This window comes from Acartia tonsa, chromosome 2 (assembly GCF_053477335.1).
Source record: "Acartia tonsa isolate MP-2025a chromosome 2, ASM5347733v1, whole genome shotgun sequence".
In the NCBI taxonomy this organism is placed as follows: Eukaryota; Metazoa; Arthropoda; class Copepoda; order Calanoida; family Acartiidae; genus Acartia; species Acartia tonsa.
In genome coordinates this window covers 42830579-42851054 of record NC_137261.1, presented here as the reverse complement: position 1 = coordinate 42851054, position 20476 = coordinate 42830579, and the positions used below count along the sequence as shown (strand labels likewise).

Below are 20476 nucleotides of genomic sequence, written 5' to 3'. Positions count from 1 at the left end.
ACAGTAGATAGACATAGAAGAATCATAGTAAAGAAGCGTTCTGAAACCCCAATTATTTTAATACCTGAATATCCAAAAATATGACTCCATAAAACTAACAATATTTTAGATGTCGGTATTTCAATATATATAAGTATACCAATAATGATATAATCAACAAATTTTAACATGATTATATGTATTGCTTAGTTGTTTTTAAAAAGGAAACTATTCTATAATTAGGGTCGGTCCATCCCTCCGTCCTCAGGGGGTTCTCATTACAGAGAGGATATCTAAGGAATTAAAGAAAGGGTTAATTTTACCTCCTAAGATCATAATTATCTATAAAGAAAAAAAATAAAAATTAACTGTGATTTTAAATTATTAGATACCTCGAGAAATCTGTAAGAATAGTAAAGAAGAGCAAAACATAAATACATAAACTAATTTGACAGACATCTTGGATCATTGCAGTAATAAAATGCTATATTAATATTGCATAAAAAATTAAATCTTTATAAGAAAAAACAGGCTTAATTTATCAGAATGAAACTTGCTGGATAATTTTCAGATAACTATTGTGAAACTTTCTTCAGTGTTTTCTATTCTATCTAAAGTTTAACTCTATTGTGACACCTACCTCAATGTTTTTAATTCTATCAAAATTGTAACTCTATTGTGTGAAATTCTTCATTGTTTTCTATTCATTCTAAATATTAACTCTATTGTGAGACCTTCTTCTGTGTTTTTCTTTTGTATCTCAATATTAACTCTATTGTGAGACCTTCTTTGGTGTTTTTCTTTATGACTTCTGACTTTGCTGTATTTATGCTAATTGTACAAGGTAGGGTTGCTACAATTAGAAAATAATTTTATATTTTGTAAATTATATCGTTTGCAATTCATAGTACAAAAATGTATTTCAAGTTGATGAAATAGATAAACGCAACCACTGAACCTTGTTAAGATCAGCTTTTTAGGATTCGTTATTTTTATTATATCATGGTTAAGAACACTCTCTCAGTTTAAATATTATCTGACCTCTAACCCCACACCCCCCCCCCAAAAAAAAAAAATGTAAATACATACATTATTTATATGAGGAAGAGACTATTGTGGCAATAAAAATAATGGATCTGGTGCACTTCACGGTAAAATGTTCCTTGGATCAATTATCTCTGAAAATATGGACTGATAGCTGCTAAACGAATTAACGAATTTATTTTGTCTCCACATCGGTATAAGTGGCATGAGAAGGCCTAAAAATAATATAAAAGTCAAGATCCAATTATGCACAGGGAATGAATTAAACACGCGCAAAATGAGTCTTTTTCTCGTTATTGTATGGTTAACCGTATCTAATGGTTCTTCTGTAACATCCCACTAACTCAATCTCACAGTTCTATTCTCTTATTCATTTTAATTCGATTATGTTTAGCTTTGTTTGCAAAAAGATTGTCTTTGCTTGGAAGTAATTAATTAACAAAAATAAAATAGAATATATTTAAAATTTGGTGCAACTCCAGTAAAGTTCAAGACATTACAACAAAAGAAGAAGAGTTACAGAAAGAAGAGGGAAACAAAAAAATGAGTGGATCACAAAGAGAGAGAGAGGGAGGGAGAGAGAGAGAATGATAATGAATGATAGAGAGTAAAAAGGATAGATTAGGTTCTAGTCGCAATGTAAAAGTTGAAGTCTAACTGCGAAGAAACTATTATATTTTCAGTTTAATAATAATGAATTATTATTTCTAGCGTTTTAAAAGTAAATAGTTTGATCTTTTTACACCAAAAGCGGCAAAACAAAGCTAGATATTTCATTGAAGAAAAGTATTGGAGAAAAAAAAGACACATAATTAAAATAATATGTACAGATATGAAGTAAATGATAAAATCTTTTCAGTCTGGTTTCGAATCCGATTAATATTTGCCATACTGAAAAATATTGTATAGCATCGTATGCCCTGCGAATATTGAAATAAAAATCATAAAATTAAGACCAGTTTTGTTAGGCCGTACCTCCGGCCCTTTGGGGCTAACAAAACTTTCATAAACGCGGAAAACTGTCTATGAAAAGATGCGTTAAATAAATATTCAAACCATTTGATCAGATTTATTGAAAGCAGTTTTAAGTTAAAACCGCCCACATATTTCGGCAAAAAAACAGTAGAGGATTGATATCGCAGCTAAATTTGTAAAATAGTAAAACATGCCCATGAATTAGGTAAATCTAACAGAAAAGTAGGGGTGCACATTCTGCAAATTTGACCCAGCTGAGTGGGTGGGGTGGGGGGGGGGGGGGGGTAAAAAAATAAAAATTGTGTGGTTGGGGGGGGGGGGGGGTTATGTAAAAATTAAGAGGACTGAAAGCATTTTTTTCCCCTCTTTGGTGAAAAAAAACTAAAAAATATGTGGATGGAGGCATAATATGAATAAAATAAAGAGTTCAGAAAATATTTTTCCATTTTATCTCCTTCCTTGCTGGAAAAACTTTGGAGGGGAAAAAAATATAAAAATTATAAAAAAGTGAATCTTGTGCAGAATATACACCCCTGCAGAAAAGTTAAGGGGCTATCATTGAAAGAAGCTGAGTAAATGTTGGGATCTATCAGTCTGTCATTGTAATGAATATACAAACATAATCATAGCCCATAGGCGAATCTACAATAGAAAAATCAGACCTCCATTTTTTATACCTAGTTATTTATTTCAGAAGAATAAAACTCAAATGGAATTAATCAAAATGAAAAAATTCACGGAGAAAATGATTATAAAGCGAGAAAGGTAATAAAACATAAAGGTAGTAAAACCTTTGTAGACATATTTATCATCAATTAATTTTATTCTTTAGCATTAGGTGGTGATTTAAGGACAGTTTGACTAAAGTTGTGTAGATTCTTTTAATTAAATTAATACTTTGCATTTTTTGACCCTTTTAATGTGTGTACAAAAAAAACATAATTCCATTTAAGTTTCCAAAAATATGCAAATTATTTGCTAATTTTAGAAGATTTCTCTGAACTTTGCAAGTAATTTAATTTTTGCATATTATTTGTAAATCTTTTGATATTTGCAAGTTCTTAGATAATAGAATTTGAAGAAAAAAATACCCCATCAAAAAAAATTTCATTTTTAAATTTTTTTAGCTAAAATTGAAAATGAGGAGACCCCCCCTCAAAATAAATTTCCCCCCCCCCAAAAAAAAAAAAATATATTTTTTATTACTTTTTCGTTTTAAATCTAAAACAAGAAAATTGGTTAACGAATTCGACTCCCTCCTCCTCAAGTGCTCTAGGGGCATAGCCGCTAGTATATATTTACACTCCCAAGGGCACTTTAGAGGAAGTTCCCCTGACCTAAGAAGATAGGAGAACCATATTGGTTTAGCGGTTATTAAGATCTTAATCTATTAACAGATAGACATTCTGATTCGTTTCTATAAGGATTAAACAATTTAGCTAAGAACTTTCTTTTCTTCAAATATCAAAAAGTTATTTAATTGTACATTTTATAATTTTAGAGGGTAGTAGTGTTTATAAATTGGTTTAGTAGTGAACTACAAATCATAAATTAAAGTATAATTAAAATAATATGGTTGATAATAATCCACAAAATAATTTTGAAACGATTACCGAAGAAAAGGAAATAAGCCAATAACACTAAAGTCAAGTTTATTAAAAAACAGATTAATCTCCAATTATGAATTACAAAATTTATCTTTATGTACTTGAAATTGTTGGTGGAAAAGTTTGGACACTATAACTTCAAAATTAAAATAACCCCATAAAGTCTATTATTTAAATAATCATCTTTTCCTTTGCATACTTTATTGGTATTTTCTATGCACTAAAGGAAGTGGAAGAAAAAGAAGAAAACGATAATGATAACAACGAAAATCTTAATGAATTAGAAACTAAGGCCAAGGAGATAATGATATTCTGATCTCCAACAATAAGCTTAAAAAATCAATTTACATGTACACTTTATTGATATCAGAATGTTTTTTTTTGTCCCTTAAGACCTTAAGGGGGGGGGGGCTAATGTCTGTCTGTCCAGCCAATATGATGAAGCTTAAGATTTTGTACTCACCGCTGGATGTATTTGGCTCTGCTTTTCTAGGAATATCTCTACAAGTAATACAATGGGTTAGAATTTTAGAATGGGACACCCAATCAAACCAAAAAAGGGCTGCTGTTGAAGATGTTGAAGAAAAGTATTTTTTACAACTAATTTTTAATGTTTGCTTGATTAATGTAACCCAAATTCTCTATCAAGGGCGAAGTCCCTAAATTATCAGAGCTAATCCTAAATATTGTAATTAATATATTGTCTAATTGCACTTCTTGGCCTGAACTTTTAAATGTGAAAAAGCAAATTTAAGAATTAGAAATCATTATCTGCTATTTTGAATAGAATGAACTTGCTGAGAAAATTCTTAAAATTAAATCTCTCACACATGCTATTGATAAGGAAACTGTGACTCAAAAACATTATGAAGTGAATATATTTTGTAAAGCTTTTGAAAACACTGACCTAAAAGCCCAGATTTGTTAAAAGTCAACTTCGAATGTTTGAATGTGTGTTTTATTGTATTATAGCTATAGGTCTTTATATTAAAATCTTTTTAACCGGTACTAATATAAACTGTCTGAAAAAAGATAGAAGTAGCAGAATATGTTGTAAATGTACTTTTGATCATATATAACATATTGATTAGGTTTAATAGGAACAGTAGTAGTTTATTTTTTCATTAAAACCAATCTAAAAAAGAACCATTAATAAGGGTCTATGGGTGGATAACTCTAGTTAACTCTAGTGGAGTTTTAATTTTGATCCAACTGATTTATTGAGTCCCACATACATAAAATCTATAATCAGTTCTTGTCTGCTCTTCACAGGAAGTCTGCTCCAGCCGATGACGATGATGAACTCCACGTGGAACAGAGGTATTGGCGCCATTTTCTTTTCCAAGGCGCCATTTTTAAAATTGAAGCTTTTATATAATTAGGATCAACAAATTATAAATAACATCTCTAAACTTGTTACCAGTAAGTCCGTAGCTGTATAAAAATCATATTGATTTTAAACAACCATTGACAACCATTTTCAGTGTTTATATTCGTTTGTCTTTTCATCTAATTTAAGAGCGTCGTTTTTATGGATTTTGTCATACTTTTTTTCAGGATTATTCAAATTAACTTAACCAAGAAAGCAAAGAAAATTAACAAGACAATTGAATTGGTGGATAAACCGGGACTTATCGATGCTGAAATTAGGCAAAATCCAGGTAAACTTATGAATTAACAGTATAAGTCTATATTTAAGTATTATTAATTAGATACTATCTTATATTCATTTTTTAGATTATTTGTTCTGTTATAGAATACTAAAATATTACTAAAAGGCTATCAAATAAATAAACTTTACTATATCTTAGAATTGGATAAAAACTTCATAACTTTAAAGAAAATGGATAGAGGTAAGAAGTTTTGCATCTGGACAAAGTGTCTTAAAAATCTGCCATGTGACGTAATAAAAATGAGGGATTATCCATCTCTTTTTTTCCCACTTCTCCTTTCATCTTCCTTATTATTAAGACGTCAAATGGCTGATTTTTGAGACACTTTGCCAATTACGAACATTCTGAAAATTAAATGTTTAATCTCTCCTTCACATACCTTTTCAAACATTTTAACCATTTAACAAACACACAAAGTATGAATAGAATTTATTATTTTAATTAAAATAGACTTACCTAAACCTTAAATATCTATCTTACTACACAATTTTATTTTCATCAAATGCCTTACTACTATTAGACTCAAAAATCTTGTTTGTTTTAGTTTGTCAGAATTCTTTAGTGTATTCAATCAACGAAATTAATTCTGACCAGAAGGTCTTTGTAGAAAAAGATGTCAACCATTGGTAAGTAACCAAAGTGATAAGGTTTTTTGTATATAGCTTAAGATTTAGATAACTACTAAAACTTTTGAGTTCCGTAGTTTAGGTGAGTTTCACATATGTCCAAAGATTTTTTTTGGCCAATTTATTTTTAGATCTAAAAGTTGACATGGTTTTAGGCTATTTTTCAGTCTTTCACTAACTAATCAAATACAGAGTCCCTAGAAACTAGGGGCGCAACCTCTAGTATATAATGAGAGGTATTGATCTAAAAACATTTACATAATATTTTATCTTACTTGAGTATGTGTTGTAGATAGAGGATATTTCAAACTTTGCATCATTATTTAGGACTGGAGGCTGGCCAAAGGATGTTGATACAGGGGATCCAGATCAGGTTCATGTAAAGTATTTAATGTACTGTAATCAATTCAGAATAATTCATAAAAATAAATATCATTAGAATAGGGACAGTGAGAAATAGAACTGAAAGAAAGACAAAATATAGATTAATGATATAAAATTTGTTGATAATTCTTACCCATATTTTAAAAGCCAAATACTCAAAAAGGGGAATGGGCAATAGACTGTAAATTATACTGGTACTCAAAGTTTTATCAACATATCATATCACTAAATTGTGATATTTGTTTCAAATTTAGGAGTGTTCAAACATTTTAACCAGTAATATTAATCCTTATTTGGGATAAATAGCAATTTATCGTCCATTGTCTTATCCTTTGAGATCCCTGCAAATAATAAAGATAACAAAGCAGTTTATATATAGTGTAACAACATTAAAGTACACTCATCCCTGTCCCATTCAATATAGTATAATTAAGACACAAATTATATTTAATACAATCACAATTTAAAAGTTTAGGTTGCAAGATTTGTCAAGAAAATTGAAAAGGATGAAAATTATACAACCACAGTTCTCAATTTAGGTAAATAAACTATTCAGTCTCCAACTATTCCGCAAGCCAAAACTTTTTGAGGCAAATCTGTTTTGATAAAAACATTGAATTATTCAGTAATTTTTGTATAACACTTTTCCTTCCATTTTGATTTATAAATTTTTAAAATCCGGATTTGTACTCTACGTACAGTATATCAATTTAAATAACTTTTTAGACGAAGCCCAATCTACTTTTGTACTACTTTTGATTCCTGTGATACAAATGATTTTCCATCTCTTTTTTAGGGGTTTTCTTTCCCACTTCTCCTCTCATATTCCTCATTTTTATGATGTCACAGGAATCAAAAGTGGTGCAGATTGGGCTTCGTCACTTTTTAAAGTAAAAAATACATTAATTGAAATTTAAAAAAAAAACTTTACTCGATGACAAATTTTACCAAAGTTAAGACAATGAATGATTTACAAAAGTTTTGGTAGAAAAAACATTATTGATAGAAAATTTTTAATTAAACTAACCAAACAATAAATCTATGGATACTAGTTTAATTTACAGTACAATGTCCCCAGCCGACAAATTTGCGAAATTTTCGCCAACTTTCGCAAATAAATTGCGAAAAAATGGCGAATTCGCGAAATATTTGCGATTATATGTTGCGAAAATTAGCGAAAGTTTGCAAAATCGCATATTTTGCGAAACCTTGCGAAATCACGACAAAACATGCAAAAAAAAATTTGCGAAAATGTGCGAAAATGCTTTTTTTTGGCGAATTTTTTTGGGTTGCTAAAATATACAAAATCGCAAAAAAAAAAATTAGATAAAAGTTGCAAATTCGCAATAAATCTTAGAATGTGCTAAAACTTGCTAATTCACTTAAAATGAAAACTTCCAAATTATCTATCTTGCTAATAATTGCTAATGATTGCAATTTAGCACTAATTAGATTTATTCCAAATCTTGCTAATTAGCAAGTTTTAGAAAATTTTGAGATATAGTGCGATTTTGCAACTTTTATCTTAGATTTATATTTGCGATTTTGCATACTTTATCAACCCTAAAAATTTGCCAAAAAAAAAACTTTTTCGCTTATTTTCTCCCTAATTTTTATAATTTATAATCTTGCTAATTAGCTAGTTTATCACATTTATAGTGCGATTTTGTATATTTTTGCCAAATTTTTCAAAATTCCCAATCTTAATTAGCAAGTTTAGCATATGAGATTAAGTGCGATTTTGCATATTTTCGCCAATTTTTGAAAATTTTCAATCTTAAGCTAATTAGCAAGTTTAGCATATGAGATTAAGTGAGATTTTGCATATTTTTGCAAATTTTTGAAAATTTTTAAGATAGCTAATTAGCAGGTTAAGCATATGAGATTTAGTGCGATTTTGCATATTTTTGCCAATTTTTTTAATTTTCAATCTTGCTAATTAGCAAGTTTAGCATATGAGATTTTGTGCGATTTTGCATATTTTTGCCAATTTTTGAAAATTTTCAATCTTAAGCTAATTAGCAAGTTTAGCATATGAGATTTTGTGCGATTTTGCATATTTTCGCCAATTTTTTTAAATTTTTAATCTTAAGCTAATTAGCAAGTTTAGATTTTGTGCAATTTTGCATATTTTCGCCAATTTTTTAAAATTTTCAATCTTGCTAATTAGCAAGTTTAGCATATGAGATTTAGTGCAATTTTGCATATTTTCGCCAATTTTTAAAATTTTTCTAAATTTTTCAATCTTGTTAATTAGCAAGTTTAGCATATGAGATTTAGTGCAATTTTGCATATTTTTTAAAATTTTCAATCTTGCTAATTAGCAAGTTTAGCAAATGAGATTTAGTGCAATTTTGCATATTTTCATCAATTTTTCAAAAATTTCAATCTTGCTAATTAGCAAGATTAGCATATGAGATTTAGTGCGATTTTGCATATTTTCGCCAATTTTTTTAAATTCCCAATTTTGCTAATTAGCAAGTTTAGCATATGAGATTTAGTGCAATTTTGCATATTTTAGCCAAATTTTTTAAAGTTCCCAATTTCCCTAATTAGCAAGTTTAGCATATAAGATTTAGTGCAATTTTGCATATTTTTGCCAATTTTTTAAAATTTTCAATCTAGCTAATTAGCATACATATACATATATTAAAAACGCCTAAAAAAAAAGTTTTTCTAAAAAGTAAGAGACACCTAGCGGCAAATATTTGAACTATATAAAGTAAAAATTTGTTTAACTCTATTTTAAATGTGCAATGGAAAAGACAGCTCTCCACAATTTTATACAAAGGGAGGGAGGGGACATTGGGCTGTTTTTTACACTAGTCCCCAAAGTCTTAGTATTGTTCCTTGGCTTAACAACTTTAGGGACTTTATTGAATTTTCATTGGTTGTGTTATTAAGTTGAGTATTTAAACATTTCAATCACGAAAACTAATCTACAGAAGAGGTAATTTTGTGTGTCACCATTGAGGATATGCAAATCCATTTAGATTTTATTGAGAACATTTCCCGTTAGATAGACAATTGATGTTTTTTGGGTATTAATAGGGATGATGTGAATTGTCTTTCTTATATACCCATTATTTAGTTCAAAGATGAAAACGCACGAGCATTGTCGGTCAAATATGCGCACTAGACCAATAGCAGTTACATGAGGTGCATGTGAGAGCATATGAGCGGTCAAACTGGAAACGCAATAAACAGGGAGGGATTGGGGATTGGAATTTAAAATATGCTGCTACCCAAATTTTATAAAACGTTTGCTCATTTTGGTTGGCTTTTAAAAGTTGGATACTTTTCTAAAATTTATATAAATATTTATCTCAAACTAAATCAAATACAGGATGCCTAACATTTGAAAATTAAAAAAACAGTGGTGCTTCGCTGATAACTTTGTGTTTGTTCGTTAAGATCTCGGTAATCATTAAACTGATTAAGTAATTCATTTTAGGGAAGCTTCCATAGGTCCGTTTTTAAGCAATTTTAGTTTATCATCTTATCTTGTTTATCAACATTGGGAATGTATGTATATCAATTTATGATCCTCGGCCTCTCAGGGCTAATTAATTTTATCTTATAATTGTACATTATAATATCCGCGAAAAGCTGTTTATAATACGATGTTAGCTTATGAAATAAAATCTTTATGTTTTTTCTTCCAATATGTGAATAATATTCAAAAAGATGCATATTTTGTTTTATAAGTTGACCTCTAACTCATCAAAAAAAGTTGATTTTTAACTTTTACCTGTACAGAGACCACCTGGAGGCCTGGAGCTCCGGAAACTGGAGGACTATCCAAAAAATCTTAAAACTTGGGAAATTCATCATATAAGAATGATTTTACGTATGTAACATAAGTTGTGTATAGAGAGAGATAGTTGTGTATGTATATTTATATATTTTTAAAAGCGAAGCTTTTCTATAATTAGGGTAGGTCCGTCCGTCCGTACGTCCGTCCGAGATACATAGCTTTTATTCGGTAATTTAGGCAGGTTAGAATTGTCCTATCGATTTCAAATTTTGCATGCTGATTCCTGTAGTAGTTAGGTACGATTTAGAAAGCGTAGCAACTCTATAATCATTACCAGAATGTCCGTACGTCCATTTTAAACATGTTGATTTTTCTACTTTTTTAACAACAAATTTTTATGTGATCTAGTTATCCGTTTGATCTGATTTTTTGTATATTGATTCATGGGACAACAAAGAACAATAGTATAAGCGAAGCAACTCTATAATCAAGTCCTAAAAATGTAAGTATGTCCAGAAACATTATCCCGTATCAAGCAGTTTTTGAACAAATTTACTTACAATTTTGCTTCGACTGTTTCGATTCTTTTATATTCTGATTATTCAGTTCAGACACTATACAAGTGTTAATGTCCGTTTGTCCTACCGTTTCAGTGCTTCGCTTTTATGGATGTTGTCATCCTTGTTAAAGAGCAATTGAAAATTTAATGCAAACTCAGGGATCTAAAGTGATAAGACATTGAATGACAAAATTACCCCTTATATTATCAAAATTAGTGGCTGAAACGTTTGAACACTTAACTTAATTAACCAACCAATCAAAATTCTCCAAAGAAAAAAAATATTACTATAAATATTATAAAACTTTGGGGACTAGTACATTAAACAGCCCATTGTCCCCTCTTTCTCTTCAAACTTTTCCAACAAATAATCTAATTGTTCATAAGGGGTAATTGTCAAAAAAAATCAATCTTTTATCTTTTATAAGAGCCGAGAAAATCACGTTTCCCCCAAACTAAGACAGACGGACATTTCCAATTATAGAGTAGCTTCGCTACTGATAAAAAAAACAATAAATATCAGAGAGAGAGAAAGGGGACAATGGTTATATTACACTGGTCCCCAAAGTTTTACAATAACGTTTTCTTATTGGTTGACTTAAAAACTTTGGGGACTTTAGTGAATTTTGATAAGTTGGTTTATTAAGTTGAGTGTTCAAACTTTTAAACCACAAATTTTTAATCTACAGAAGGGGTAATTTTGTATATCAATTTATCGGCCATTTTCCTATCCCTGTATAACATACACTTAATCATAGAATAGTTGCATTTATTCAATTGTTCATTAAAATTTTTCCAGTTTGGCTTAAAAACTGACTATTATCCCCTTGATTAGAACCGGTTCTATGTTCTGAAGCTTAAGATCTCAATAACTACTGAACCGATTGGGCTTTCTATTTTAGGTAAGCTTAATATTTGTCTTGTGATAGTTTTAGGCTATTTTATTTTAAGTCGTGGATTGGTTTTAGGCTATTCTATTTTAAGTCTTGGGAAGGTTTTAGGCTTTTTAACTCTCCCCTTTGAATACAGAGCCACTAGAAGCTAGGGGCGTAACCGCTAGTATTATATAATGGATTATTATTACATGGATTTTACACAAGATTATCATGTTCTTTAATAAATTGAAACTATTAGCTGGCTAAAAGAACAAACGCTCTTATCCACCCACTTTACCCAACCCCTCCCCTCCTACTGGAAGAACAAACTAACAAATAAATGATATTCAAGTTAGTGAACCATTCAATGAAAATTCAATAAAAGTAACTTATATAGTTAAAAATTTTCTAAGTTGTACCTACGTACTACAGGAATCACCTTGCAAAGTTTTAAATCGATGGGACAATTCTAACCTGCCTAAATTGACGAAAAATATGACAATTCTAACTACTTAAATCTATAATACAAAGTAGAACGATGTCTGTCTGTCCGTCTGAAGCTTAAGATCTCAGTAACCACTGAACCGTTTGGGCTCTACTCTTAAGAGAATATACCAACTGGTCCTGAGATGGTTTTAAGCTATTTTCTTGGGGGGTGGGACACCCCCACCGAATGAAAAATCAGGTTAATCAAACATCTTGGTGCAAAGCCCCTAGAGGCTTTATATATCTATAATACAAAGTAGAATGATGTCTGTCTGTCTGTCTGTCTGTCCGTCTGTCTGTCCGTCTGAAGCTTAAGATCTCAGTAACCACTGAACCGATTGGACTCTACTCTTCAGGGAATATACCTACTGGTCCTGTGATGGTTTTAAGCTATTTTCTTGGGGGGTGGGACACCCCTAACCCCCCCCAAAAATGAAAATTACCCCCCCCCAAAAAATTTTTTTTTACTTTTTCTTTTTAAATCTAAAATACGAAAAATTAGGTTGATCAAACCTCTTGGGGCACAGCCCCTAGAGGCTAGGGGCGAAGCCGCTAGTCCTAAATAAAGTAGTAAGCGTTTTTTGTCTGTCCCGAAGGATCTCGCTAACCGCTAAACTGATATTGTTCCCCTTTACAGTGAAGCTTCTTATAGGTCCTGGTAAGGTTTTAAACTATTTTTGGAGAGGGTGTCTTCACTTCCCTCCTCCCAAAAAAAAAGAAAATAGGTTGAAATCTTTATTTTCATCAAATCCTAAAAGGAATAGATTATTTCATCGTTAGATGGTTGTCCGCGGATAGTAAAATGAAAACTTGTAAGATTAACTCCAGTGTTATTGATTTTATTTTACCCTATGCGGAAAAGTGTTTATTGTGATACATGACCCAAGAACCGGTTCTAATCCAGCATAAATTTATCAGATTCAATACCATACCGGTTAAATATTTGTCTGTTCTTGTATATGGAAATTTACGGATAATTAAAATTGACATTGAATTTGAAATTCACTTAATATAAGGTGTAGAAAACAGGGATCTAAAGGGATAGGACAATGGCAAATGAATTCATGTACATCCTCAATGATGACACACAAAATTACCCCTTCTGTAGATTAGAATTAGTGATTGAAATGTCTGAACACTTAACTTATTAAGGCAACCAATAAAAGTTCAATAAAAGTCACCAGAGTTGTAAATCCAACGAAAAATACTAAGACTTTGGGGACTAGTGTAAAAAACAATGTCCGCTCCCTCCCTGTGTATAAAATTGTGGCGAGTTGTTTTTATATTTTTTCAATTTGCCATTTACATTGGATTTCAACAAATTTATACTTTATATAGTTTTAATTTTTGCCGCTAGATGTCTCTAACATTTTAGAAAATCATAATTTTTTTTGGTATTTTTGATATAAGTATGGTTGTTTAAAAATTAAATAAGTATATCATATTTATAATAATTTTCTTTTTCATTTTTTTCCGGTATTTTGAATTTTTTTGTAAGAAAGAATAACAAAATCTGAAGAACAGACAACAGTATACAAAATTTGAAAATTTTCAGCATACGATGGAAAGTTTTATAGCCTTTATCACCTAAGAATAAGTATACGAGATTCTCAATACTTAACTTCTGAACCAGAGGTTAAAGTTAAGCATATCTCAAGTAAAGTAATATGAATCCGCCAATATTTGCAAGGAAGATTAGAAAAACATTGGCGAATTTGCAATACTTCTTGAGCCAGAGCTTACAATGTTTAGTTGAAATATGACGTAAAATTTTGTGAAAAATCTGCAAATAAACATACGGATCCGCTGGGTAGATTAGGAGAATGACTGCTAATTTGCAATGATACGTAAGCTAGAGCTATAATAATAGCCACGAAAATAAATAGACAAAATTCGCGAATTAGCAAGAATTTGGAGGGAATAAAATAGAGAAAAGCCGCAAATTCGCAATGATTTTGAGGAAAAAAGAGAATAGCCGCAAAAATAAAAAGATAAAAGTCGCGAATTTGCAAGAATTTTGAGGAAAAATATAGAGAATATCCCCGAATTTGCAAGGATTTCTTGAAAAAAAGCCGCGAATTCGCTAGTTTTATCTGCGAATTTTTTGCGATTTATAAAAGGCGAATTTATTAAAGGTGATGACAAAGAATCGCAAATATTTTGCGAAAAATGCTAATTTGCGAATTTTCTCTATTTTTTTTCGCTAAAAATTAGCGAATTTGCATATTTTCGTTCTCTCAAAAATCTTATTAACACAGTCGCAATTATTAGCAACTTTTAGCTTGCTAATTCACAATTTTTAGCAACTTTTAGCTTGCTAATTCGCAATTTTTAGCCTTTACATTTCGCAAAATTTTCGCGAATTCGAAATTTTTCGCAAAAAATACAAAAATTTTGCTAAAAACTGCTAATTCGGCTTTAATCCCTTGCTAAAGTTCGCGATTTTGCCTGGCGAAATCGCAAATTTGTCCGCTGGGTCCCCTCCCTCTCCTTACTGATAACCCTCAAGGAATGTCAATTACTTTTCTAAAGTCAACAATACTTTAATAAATGGCAATTATCTTTATTATTTCACTCAGTGGTACAGTATAAGGGAATGATATGTTTACAATTATATTTTTGTTCCTCTAAATTATACGTTTCCTTCTAATTTTTTATACCAGCGACTACTTCTTAGCATCTAAGGATCTGTTTTAAAAGGAAAGAAGGGGATAAAGAAATAGACTAAAACAAGCACGACCCCTATGTTAAGCTTCCCTAAAAAGGATAACTCAACCAATTCATTGAAGTTTTAAGCTTCAGATAAAAACTTTATAACTTTATAGTTTTTAAATATTGATAAACATATATGTAATCAATCTTCCATTTATCATAATAAACCTAATCTAACTAGCTGCTTCTGCTGAGGAAAAGGTTAAACAGAATAATGCTTTGGAGATTTTCTCAGAATATTTCCCTCTTGTAAGTAGTTTTATTGAATATTTAAAAAACAAGGACCATTGTGTTTAAAAGCAGCACAACATTAGAGCTTAGAAATAGCTAGGATTATAATACAAGTTAACAAATTATAAAAATTTATTATAAACAAATAAATTGAAAATAGAAATAATTATAAGTAGTTGTAGGCAATTATAATTTTAGAACCAGGGAAAAACAACCATGTTCAAATATAGTGGCGTTGGGTGGGGGCGTTAAGAGGGCCGGGATGCAACATCCCCCTAAAAATTAAAATTAGTAAGGAAGAAAGGCCTTCCTTCTTTTTTAACCTGCTGGTGGATTGGTGTGCCACTTTATTTCATATTCATTAGGAAGGAGAAGAGATGGAAAACGAGGATCATGCAGTTTGTACAGCAGCGGTTTTTAGGGTATGTCATAATCAAATTTTATCTTTTAGGCATTTTGATATATTAGAGTAAGGTAGAGTAAAGTAAAGTTTTTGTTCTGTTATCTAACTTACTTATTAATAATTGATTAGGTTCTCTATTTTAATGAAGCTTAACATAGGTCTCAGTATCTACGCTAGTATCTCATAAAATATTTCACTGAATAAATACAACACTAATTACAATAATATTCTACATACCTATGTTAATGAGTTTTATTTTCAAGGATTTCTCTGGAGGTAGAGCAGTAAGGTAAACTTTTAAAATATCTTTTAAAAATATTTTGGTATTTTTCCTCAAAGTTCCTTGTTGTCCATTTTTCTTAAAATAAATGGAATTAAGGAGTGGGGGGGGGGGGGGGTCGTTTTCGTTTGTTTGTTTAGTACACTACGTCATTCTATGTTTGGTATCTAATCTACCACCTACCCCCCTTATCCACCTTATTTTTCAACTATTTAAAAAATAACGGGGTAAGGGGTTTAGTTATCGACACGCTCTTTAAGAAAAAGATCCTATTTATTGTCTAAATGTAAGATTTTATCAAACAAATTAAACATTTTGATTCATAAAAATGTAATTTTTTTAGTGACATATCTTGGTCTCCCGACGGAGGTGAAAAGTAAGTAGAGAAATTATTTTTCCACTGTATTAGAACCGGTTCTAATCTACTATCGTATACGATTATAAAGAATATTCCACGAAAAAACGAAATAAAAATTATAGAATTAATCATGTTTTGTTTAACAGGAGGTTCTTCTTTATCTCTGGGCTAATACAACTGGAATCTATCTTATAATGTTTTCATTCTACTATCCGCAGAAAACTGTCCAGAATATGATGCATTAATTAAAAACGATAAAGTTATTAAATGAATCTTGTTATTATTGCACATTTTATTCTTTTTTAGAATGGCAGTTTCCTACTGTGATCCTGACTATCATGCCCCAAAGTAAGTTAAAAAAAACTTCATAAGAGTAGCGTGAAAAGAGCTTAACCAGAGGGGTAAATTTTAATTTTGCAAGAGGTGTTTATCGTATCTTGAATTAGGAAAATTTATTCCAATAAATTTTCTTGATTTGTTTTGTTAAAATCAACTCTTGTTAGTTTAAAGATTTGATTGTAATGTTTATAAAAAAGACATTCAATTATAAACAATTTCTCCTCATTTATTTTTTTATTTTTAGGGATAATCCAGGAGGCGAATGCTATATATTCAATATTGAAGACCCTACTAAATATCATGTAAGTCTAGTTTTTTTTTATCACTTGTATTCAGGAGATCTGTAAATGAAGGGTCAGGAGGGGGGGGGGGGGGCAGAGATATAGCCATGAAAATAGCTTCCCAAGATATAAATTTATAAAAAAAAATCTAAAACCATCCACGGACCTATGGGGTTCTTGAGGGAAGGATGGATATTTCTTTCAACCCTACAGGGTGAGTCAGAAAAAACTGAGTTTTTCGATTTTCAGAAACAACCAGAAGGAATACAGAAAAAATAATTATATATCCTTGTTCTCTGTACAAAAGCACATCAAACTTGTAAAAGGTGTTTTTCATTATCTCTAAAAAAGTGATAGGTGTATGGTGTCAAAAAATGACTTGTGTGAAAAATGTTGATCAAGAAAAATTAAAATAACTCATCTATTTCGTATAAAAAATCTTAAATTTTCAATATCTATTTAGAAAAAGGTCTAAGAAAAGTACTTTAATGAGTTTTAAAGGTGAAATGCTCTTTGGCTCCTCACAAAAGCATTTTTAGAATACTGCAAATTGTCGTTTTTTCATATTTCTTGATTGTGATGCATGTGGTTCAAAAGAATCTTCTGTAATATCGTAGTTTATAGTAAAAAGAAAGAAAAACCTTTTTATTTGACAAAAAAATCTCTTAAGATAAAAAAGTTATCAAGGTTTAAATTTTTTAAATGAAAATGCCTTTTAGAAACCCTACCCTATTTAAATGAAGTTATTATGATGGATTATAACACACAAGTATAATTTGTCAAAAGGGGGCGGAGATTTTGGAGATTAAATCCAGTCTTGCACCAAATATAGAGGAAATTCTGGGGGAGGGGGTAGGAATTTAGGTAACAAGATGAAATATTTACGGTCATGAACTGGTTTTCCGGTCATGGAGTTTAAATCTTAACAATAGATTACAACAAAACATTTGATTTATAATGTGATAATTTAATTTAAATAAATTGTATTTTTAAGATGTTAAATATTTACAATCTGTTGAATACAAATTTTAATAATCAAAAAATATGTTTGTTTATCTTTTTAGAATGGTAGACATTTTTTATTATTCATAAATCTACCTAAAATATACAAAATAATGGCCGAAAAAGTCATCACACACACTTTTTGAAATCTTTATGCTCTAAAAAGCGCCGTTGTTTTCAGAGATATTCAAAAACACCTTTTCTAAGTTTAATGTATATTTTTATAGAGAACAAGAACCTATAATTGTTTTTTCCATATTCCTACTGGTTGTATCAGAAAATCGGAAAACTCAGTTTTTTCTGACTCACCCTGTATACTTTTGATTTTATGTTGAATACTTATATAAATTATATATTCGTAGACAATGCTTGAGGGAGATTTTCCTACGACATCTATCGCCTATGGGAAAACTAATGATTGTATAGCAGGCAAGTTGAAAAAAAAAACTGAAAAACTGAATAAATAATACCAAGTATTATTATTAGATTTTAGTTGTAGTGTTAGACACTTTAAGCTTAAACTGTTTCACATATTGCAAAGTCGATGAGGATGTGGTGGTTTCGAATTTCGGCTCAAACCGCTAAAAATTTAAAGATAAAATATAAAAATTTACTATTGCAATATCACATGTGCAAAATTAATAGTTATAGTAGAGGGGAAATTCCTTGGTCAAAAATTTGCGCAGCAACAATTTGCCCTACGCTGTTCTTAACCGTCTCAGATATATAAAAGTAGTTATAAATATTCATAGGCATTTTTATAGGTATTTTTATAGCTAATTATTAACTACATTTAGGTGGGTGGCATAATGGACAGGTTTGCTGGTGGGACCTGAGGGTTCCTGGAGGCCTCCAGAATGTGGTACCAGTAGACACTTCACATGTAGAACCTGTCTACAAAGTGGTCTGGCCTAACTCTAAAACAGGTAATATTCCTTTCATAGTACCTAGCATACCAGTTTAGTATCTGTTGTAGAGGATAATATTAATAAGACAAAAGAAATTTGAGTATTAAAATTAATAGAAAATTAGAAGGTTGGGTATTATATTTTCTTTCCTTTTCCTATCCCTGTTTGGAGTATAACTTGAAGTGCCCTAACGCTGGAGGGTTAACCAGTATTATTATTTTCAACCTAACCCATCATGACCAAAAGTATTAAATATACAAACAACAACTCCACCCCACTCCCCTATCCCCAATATTTTGAGTTTCTTTCAAAATACGTGGAGAGTTTGCTTTGCTCAACTAAGAACTTTGGGGGAAAGCAAACTGTATGTGATTTTATAATTAAACAAATACCTGCAGAAAAATTAGAGTAAATCTAATGTTGTGGCCTGGATAGGTCAATAGAAGATAAGTAAACCTTACTTCCATATTTAAAATTTAAATGTTTCATAATATTTGTTTAGGAACTGAACTTATGACTTGTAGTACAGATGGAACTGTAAAATGGTGGGATACAAGAAAATTTAACATGGCAAAGGTTATTAGACCAAAGATCTTTAGTGATCTTTAGGGCATCGTTCATTTTGATTGAGCGTATTGCATTATATTAGGTTAATCATCAACCATTAGACATCAAACCCTTTTATAGCACAAAGTTTGTCCTAAAGTCCCTACTGTGCATGAAAATTAGACAGATCGGTTTATGGACCAAGGCATTTTTTCATAATTTATTGAATATGCACTGTACAAACTCGAACCTATATTATTAATAAAATGTTTTTGCCCAGGAATCCGTCTTAAAATTGGAGAACAAGCATATTTAAAGATCTTGCTTTACGCTATTCTATAATTAACTTTGTTTAACTGTCCGCCCTTTTGTTCGTCCATCAGTCCATACATCAATCAATTCAGACTATACGGTCAATCCATTAATCAATACGCTATGATTTTCTTGATTGATATTCAAGATAGAGAGATGGAATTTTTCGTGAATATTTCCTATACTGAGTAACATTCCGTTTGTTGGTTACTTGGTATTTTGGTCTGCCAGTCAAGCTACAAAAAAATATTGAAATAAGTAAAAACACATGTAAAAGTTTTTGTGATTTTTTCACTCCTTAAATTTGTGACTAAATCTAACTTTTAAGGAATCCCTGATTATAGATGATAGAGAAAAAGACATTAAGAAACATGGCAAATTAATCAGAGCCAGGTAAGGAGAAATAGATTAGAAAATTGAATATGAAAACATCAAAATAATGTATTAAAACACAGGAAGGAAGTGGATGTTGGACTGTAAATTCGTTGGCTTTAAAACTTTATGTACTTTTCTCGTTTTCATTCGAATCCGGTGGATAGGAACCGGTTCTCATCCATACGAAAAAACTATGTCTAGCATCGTATTATATCCAGCTTTCTACTAATATAAAAGGTACAATTATAAGATTAATATTATTTACCGCGGAAAGCTGTATAATACGATGAAAGAAATAACTTTTATTAAATCTTGATTGGTTGGTTTAATAAATAGCAGTGTTCATCATCATTGGGGCTGTACATCTATATATCTCCATTGTCCTATTCCTTAAAATCCCTGATTCAAAAAAGACTTTGAATTTATGCGCAGTAATCACTATTTAAAATTTGAGAATTAATACCAGGAACGGAGTGACATAGGACTCTAGATTAAACTGGTCTGGTACCCAGAGTTTTATAATCACGTTCTATCATTTATTGGATTCAAAACTTTGGATACTTATAACGTCATGTAAATGTGTTATACAAACCGGCAATGTCAAACAAACAATCGTAATCTTTAGAAGGAGTAATTATGTTTATTATCCTTGAGTATGTTTAACTTATCGTCCATTGGCTTATCCCTTAGGATCCCCTGACTATTATCCTCCTTTATTCTATGAAAATAAATGAATAAAAATTAATCATGTTGATTTAAACAAA

The 20476-nt window shown here is 30.5% G+C and overlaps 1 protein-coding gene across 1 annotated transcript in view; it reads left to right on the top strand.

The window, feature by feature from the left end:
* Positions 1-2696: 2696 nt before the first annotated feature.
* The window catches only part of LOC145312565 (dynein intermediate chain 3, ciliary-like), a 34102-nt gene continuing 16322 nt past the window's right edge, over positions 2697-20476 (top strand). Inside the window, exons 1-17 of the mRNA XM_080151821.1 lie at positions 2697-2763; positions 4878-4925; positions 5163-5266; positions 5417-5458; positions 5823-5904; positions 6232-6277; positions 6764-6827; positions 14859-14926; positions 15274-15330; positions 15575-15600; positions 15935-15967; positions 16256-16297; positions 16533-16590; positions 17934-18000; positions 18369-18497; positions 18982-19055; positions 19666-19730. Of these exons, the coding sequence (XP_080007947.1) occupies positions 2708-2763; positions 4878-4925; positions 5163-5266; positions 5417-5458; positions 5823-5904; positions 6232-6277; positions 6764-6827; positions 14859-14926; positions 15274-15330; positions 15575-15600; positions 15935-15967; positions 16256-16297; positions 16533-16590; positions 17934-18000; positions 18369-18497; positions 18982-19055; positions 19666-19730 (1061 nt within the window). The 5' untranslated portion in view covers positions 2697-2707. The remainder of the gene's footprint in view (positions 2764-4877; positions 4926-5162; positions 5267-5416; positions 5459-5822; positions 5905-6231; positions 6278-6763; positions 6828-14858; positions 14927-15273; positions 15331-15574; positions 15601-15934; positions 15968-16255; positions 16298-16532; positions 16591-17933; positions 18001-18368; positions 18498-18981; positions 19056-19665; positions 19731-20476) is intronic.